This window comes from Petromyzon marinus, chromosome 63 (assembly GCF_048934315.1).
Source record: "Petromyzon marinus isolate PM22_M1 ecotype Great Lakes invasive population chromosome 63, UKy_Petmar_22M1.pri1.0, whole genome shotgun sequence".
Lineage (NCBI taxonomy): Eukaryota > Metazoa > Chordata > Hyperoartia > Petromyzontiformes > Petromyzontidae > Petromyzon > Petromyzon marinus.
Window position 1 is genome coordinate 6,323,854 of NC_133729.1, and position 6,000 is coordinate 6,329,853.

The 6,000-nt window shown below is 54.0% G+C and overlaps 1 protein-coding gene across 3 annotated transcripts in view; it reads left to right on the forward strand.

Moving 5' to 3' along the window:
* The window catches only part of ZC3H3 (zinc finger CCCH-type containing 3), a 41,209-nt gene extending 36,465 nt beyond the window's left edge, over positions 1–4,744 (forward strand). For all 3 annotated transcript variants that reach the window (XR_012930149.1, XM_076053910.1, XM_032977493.2), the window contains one exon: positions 1,481–4,744. Coding sequence is in view for 2 of the 3 variants with exons in the window: in XM_076053910.1 (XP_075910025.1) it covers positions 1,481–1,548 (68 nt within the window). In the remaining variant the exon portion in view is untranslated. The remainder of the gene's footprint in view (positions 1–1,480) is intronic.
* The last annotated feature ends 1,256 nt before the right edge of the window (positions 4,745–6,000 follow it).

Sequence of the window (6,000 nt, forward strand, 5' to 3'; positions counted from 1 at the left end):
GAAGCTCTCGGGAAACCACCGGAGTTGCGTGTGGCGACCCCCCGCCCCCCCCCACTCTGAATCCCTCTGGCCAACCCGACCCCCCCCCCCCTCACGCCCACCTCCGTGCCGCTCACTTTTGCCCCGCTCACCGCCACTCTCGCCTCGCCTCTCGTCCTTCTCCTCCGGTCATCCTCGCGGCAACAGCAGCAGCGCAGCAGCGGCTTTCTGAACAAAGACGGTCTCGGATGATGCACGAGTGCTCGCCGTTCCGCTACGAAGTGTCACGCGGCCCCCTGTGTGTGGCTTCTGCAAGAGGTTGATCCCCCGGCCTTTGAGAGCAACGTCGTGGGGAATTACCCAAGACACCCCCCCCACAGCTCGCCACAAAATGAGCCACAGTACCTCGCCGATCTCGTCGAGGGGGGTATAAACCACCGTCACGAGAACTCCGCTCAGCGGCAGCAGCAGCAGCAGCAGCGGCTTTTGGCTCAGCCGTCGAAAACAAAGGCGGTGGTCACCGCGTCATCGCGCGGCGCTATCACATGCGCTCCTGCGGACCGTCTGGAACGCTCTTCCCGTATTAGGAAGCCTCTTGGTGCAATGCACTTTTAAATCGTCACCTCGATTGAAAACCAATTTCTTGAAAAAACTGCTTTTTGTGCCGAGTTTGTTGTCCTGACCCACGCGCCCTCCGGTTGGCTTACGTACAGTGCAAAAGAAGTTCAACATTCACGCATACACACCTCTCCTCCCCTGCGTGTCACGGGGGATTGATTGAACGTACTTCACCACGCCGGTGCGTGCCGATTCGGTGAAGTGAAGAGAGGAGAGGACCCAACCAAGGCCCGCTTCGCTTGGCCGGGAATCGAACTCGGGGCCCCGCCGGCGGATTTCGTAGCCACCGCCGCGTGCCGTTCACGTCGCCCGTAGCCTCCCGTCCGCGTGTCAGACAAACGATCATTTCATCCGGGAGCTGCCCAATAGAATGGCTGCCTGTACACGTTGGGGGGCTTTCTCCAGATTTCTCTTCCTGCTACCAAAAATACTCCCCCCCCTTCGCCCCCCCCCCACAGAAAGGGGAAGAACTTGGACAAACTTCCGAAAGCGATGGACAGTTGCTAATAAAATAAAATTCTTGGAAACTGTAAAAAATATATATTATTACGATCATTTGGTTGCTGCTGCTGCTGTTGTGGTGACGAATGCTCCTGACCTCGCAAGACAAGCAGGGCGTTGACGATTTTTTTTTAACTGGTCCTAGGCCTCTCTCCCCTAGGTCGACTCGGCCTCAAATGAGTACCTTGCGCGGTCTGTAAACATCGCCACTCGGGAGACAAAGGCGGCCGGGCGTGGTGCTGGCCTGCCGCCGGCCTTTGCCGGTGCCCCTCGCCGATACCGCTTGCCCCAACAATCTGTTGAGGCTACACAGGGGGGGTGATCTTTATCTTGCGCGCGTGTGTGTCTGTCCGTGTGTGTGTGTCCGTGTGTCCGCGTGCAGGTGCGTCACTGCACATTAGACCGCGCCTGCCCGAAGTGAACCCCGCCGCCAAAGCCAGGAAGAGTTAAGGTCTAAACAAATAGGTGGAGCTGCATTGAATTCGAGCAACAACAAAATGTACGGGGAAGTGTGCGGAATTTTTCGTTACGTTCACATTCAGGTTCAGCGACCCGCGCATGAAGGTTGCGTTTTTTTCACGACACCAACAACAACAACAGGTAATTGTGGGGGTGATTAACAGCGAGCGTATTATTTGGGGGGGGGGGGGTTAAGCAGCTGCGAGCGACCCCCCCCCCGCCCCCCCCCACTTCACGCCGGCCGCCCGGGCCGCTTGGGCAAAAGCATTTTTTGCGGGGGCCACTGGCGATCCTTCGGAGGGGTCCACCGGGGCGGACCAGAGCAGGCGACACCACGCGGAGGGAGTCGCCGCACAAACGCGTCGAGGCTCGACGATACGCAAGGAATGTAACTTTACAGCCGGTGGGTCTGTGATGATGGATTCCCCCCGCCCCCCATGCCGTGTCGGTTAATGGTGGGGGGTAGGGGGGGCGGTTTACCATACTTCACCACGCGGGTTCCAGGGGTGTGCGTGCGGAATCGGTTCGGCTGCCGAAGTTTTGTGGAACCGCGGTGCCACCGTCACCAACGCCGCCCCCCCTCCCCGCCCCACCTATGCAAACGGGATGGAAAAATAGAAGAAAAATTATAAATGTGATAGATGTTATATTCTTGGTTCTTTCGGTAAAGTCGCGTAGATGGGAAACAATAAAGTAATAATTATATTTTTATTATTTTATTGTTTTCCCTTCTACGTGACTTTACCGAAAGAACCAAGAATATGAATCCCTGCAGTCACGAAAGCTTTAAATAAAAATGTGATGGATGTTCCGTTTGCATAATTGCTTTGAGCATCAATACAATTGCGCCCGTTTTCCCCAGGAAAATTTCGATTTAAAGCTTTCGTGACTGCAAGGATTCATCTTATTTGGTTCTTTCGGTAAAGTGACGTAGAATGAGAATAAAATAATAAATTGATCAAATAAAATAACACAATAATATTCTCACGACGTTTCGGCCACAACACAAGCGGCCTTCATCAGGTGAAGGGGACGAGACTGTCTGGAGGACAGCGCTGTCCTTGTGTTGTGGCCGAAACGTCGTGAGAATATTATTGTGTTATTTTATTTTATCAATTTATTATTTTATTCTCATTCTACGTGGTGACTTTACCGAAAGAACCAAAGAAGATATACCCCAGGAAAGCTATGAAGCAGGGCCGTCGCTGGAATTCAAACGGCGAACGTCTGCAAGGGGGTGACGAGCACGCTGCCCCCGTCATAACCCCCAAATAGTGACGGCACCACGGTGGCAAGGAGATGTTGGCTACCTCGCCTGGTATACAGGAGGTTGTGGCTCCGATGCTGATCCTGTTGACGCCTGCTGAATATTTGTCGTTTGCGCGTCTCTCTCTCTCTCTCTCTCCCACCGCGGTCGCGTGGATTTTTCTCCGCGTCCTCCGGTTTTTCCCTCCCACGCTTGGGGAGTCACCATCGCGCATTTAGAGTATTCGGCCGCTATAAATGACATCACGAGACGTGAAATCTGAAAATCTCGTAGAGCAGCGCGTCGGCCTCGGAGAACGCCCCGCAGAAATTACCACTGGTCGACACAGAACTGCCCTTGGAAGCGGATGTCACAGATCTACCTTTGAGAGTCCCCACTTCCTCAAGTGACCACTCTGGCCCACACAGAACTGCCCGTGGAAGCGGATGTCACAGATCTACCTTTGAGAGTCCCCACTACTTCAAGTGACCACTCTGGCCCACACAGAACTGCCCGTGGAAGCGGATGTCACAGATCTACCTTTGAGAGTCCCCACTTCCTCAAGTGACCACTCTGGCCCACACAGAACTGTCTATGGAAGCGGATGTCACAGATCTACCTTTGAGAGTCCCCACTTCTTCAAGTGACCACTCTGGCCCACACAGAACTGCCCGTGGAAGCGGATGTCACAGATCTACCTTTGAGAGTCCCCACTTCAAGTGACCACTCTGGCCCACACAGAACTGCCCGTGGAAGCGGATGTCACAGATCTACCTTTGAGAGTCCCCACTTCTTCAAGTGACCACTCTGGCCCACACAGAACTGCCCGTGGAAGCGGATATCCCAGAGCTACCTCTGAGTGCGGTTCGTTGCGTGACAGTCAAAGCGATCCTTTATATTGTTGTTGTCTTTGTATTGTGTAACGTGTATGCAATAGGTAACCGGCCAGGTGGGGCTCAGTGGCAGAGAAATTGGCTCGCGATCTGAACGCTCGCTAGTTCAAATGCTGGTTGAGGGCCAGTGCAGTTCTACGGGAACTGCTGATGCTTTTTGTTCATTCGTTCCTCTCTATAGCGCACAAAGTTCCGACTGTGCATTACACACACACACGCACGTTGTGTTGAAGGTCGCAAGTGAGAATCCTGGTTGCTCGGGGTGGGGGTTGGCTAATCCCATCATCACCCCCAGCCCCATCCAGGAGGTGGGGGGAGGGGTCTTGAAAATTGGTAACTCTTTGTGATGAAGTCAACAGTGGTTGACCTTTGGATGTCCTCGCCCCTGTCGTAGGAATATGGAATTTCCACTGCTGTCTCAAGCGGGCGGCAGCGGTCATTTGAGCGACGAAATCGCTTCTTTTTTACTTCGACGTTTCAGCCTATAAGCCACGTGCAGACCCCTCGAATCGGCATATGCGTTACTCTGCTATCATTGCTCAGAGCAAGGGTCACCTACTGGTTCACCTACAGGTTCATCTACTGGTTCACCTACTGGGTTACCTAATGGTTCACCTACTAGGTCACCTACTGAGTCACCTGCTGAGTCACCTGCTGAGTCATCTACTGGGTTACCTGCTGAGTCACCTACTGGGTCACCTACTGGGTTGCCTGCTGAGTCACATACTGGGTCACCTACTGGGTCACCTATTGGGTCACCTGCTGGGTCACCTGCTGAGTCATCTACTGGGTCACCTGCTGAGTCACCTGCTGAGTCACCTACTAGGTCACCTGCTGAGTCATCTACTGGTTCACCTGCCAGGTCACCTGCTGAGTCACCTACTGGGTCATCTACTGAACCCTCCGTGCCGGGGCATTTAACTGTTGGCCCTCCTCTATCCTGGCCCTCGCTCGTGTTATTTTACATATTTATCTGTTGTTCATTTTAAGTAACAACGCATCGCTCCATCCGAGTGGTACTTTGTCAATAAATGCTTTAAAATTAAAATGCCCCTTTTATTTTTACGGATCGTAAGACGCGTCACCTCCCCACCCTCCACCTCCCTCCCAGCATGTAATCAAATCAAATACCGTATGTAGCGATGATGTATGTGGTTGGCAGGCAAGAGGAGCCGCGGGATATGATGGCGTCTATTTTAACACTTAGCTGGATTTCGCGACCAATGTCATCCACAATGCAGGTTCTTTGGGTTCGATCGTGTGAATATATAAATGTGTCGTTAGACCCGCCACCACCCGACACAGCCAACTGGTCAGGTTTGCAACGTAAACAGAACGTGGCCAATTCGTCACTGGTACAGCAACACCGCGGTTGTGTGTTGGAGAGGAAATCCACAACATTTACAATCTCATTGGCTGTGTCGGGTGGTGGCGTTGTTAACGACACATTTTTACACGATCTAACCCCCCCCCCCCCAAAACTAAAAAAACCCCGCATTATTATGGAGAGACCCACATTGTCTTGATTATTTCGAATTAACTGAAATCATTTAGGACACTTTGGGGGGGTTGGGGGACAGCATTCCTGGTTGTAGGAGTTGTGGCTGGGAAAGAGGGTTACGCATCACTCGTGCTCCACGTGAGAGAATCTGAGTGCAAAGAGACGAATCAAATGTTGGGGGACCCCCCCCCCCACACCCCAGCTGATGATGGAGTTGACTACGCCACTGAGCTAACGCTGCGGGTGGAGAGGGTAGCGGGGGGTATGGGGGGGTGGTGGTGTCCGTTAACAATCTGTTTTCAAAATCCTTAAGGTTACTTCGACAAACCCCGTGAGACACAGATCACCCACCACCCACCCACCCCTAGACTTGCTGTGGTATGGCTAGAGGCGCGCGTGGCTACGGGGGAAGAACGGCGCGGGGGGGGGGGGGGTTGGGGGGGGGGCTTCTGTCAGCAGTGCAAGGACTGCGCTAACTCCCGGCTCTCAGCGGTGACGCACCGCACAAAAGACGAAGACCCCCGTGTAGCCTCCAACAGACAGGGGTCAAGTGCTGCTAATGAGCACCGGGCGTGGTGGTGCTTCTGCCCACCCCCTCCCCTCCAACGCACCCTTCGTGTGCCACGGTGCCGGCCTTCATAGGTGCTGTGCTGCTGCTGCTGCTACTTGTGAAGCAGCACTCGCCCCTACAGACTGTCCCCACACGCACAAACACCGCGCACTCGCACATTCACGTCACTCAGCCGGGGATGCCGAGCGCAGTCGCGCGCCTCGACAATCCTGAGCCGAGTTGCAAGCAGCGG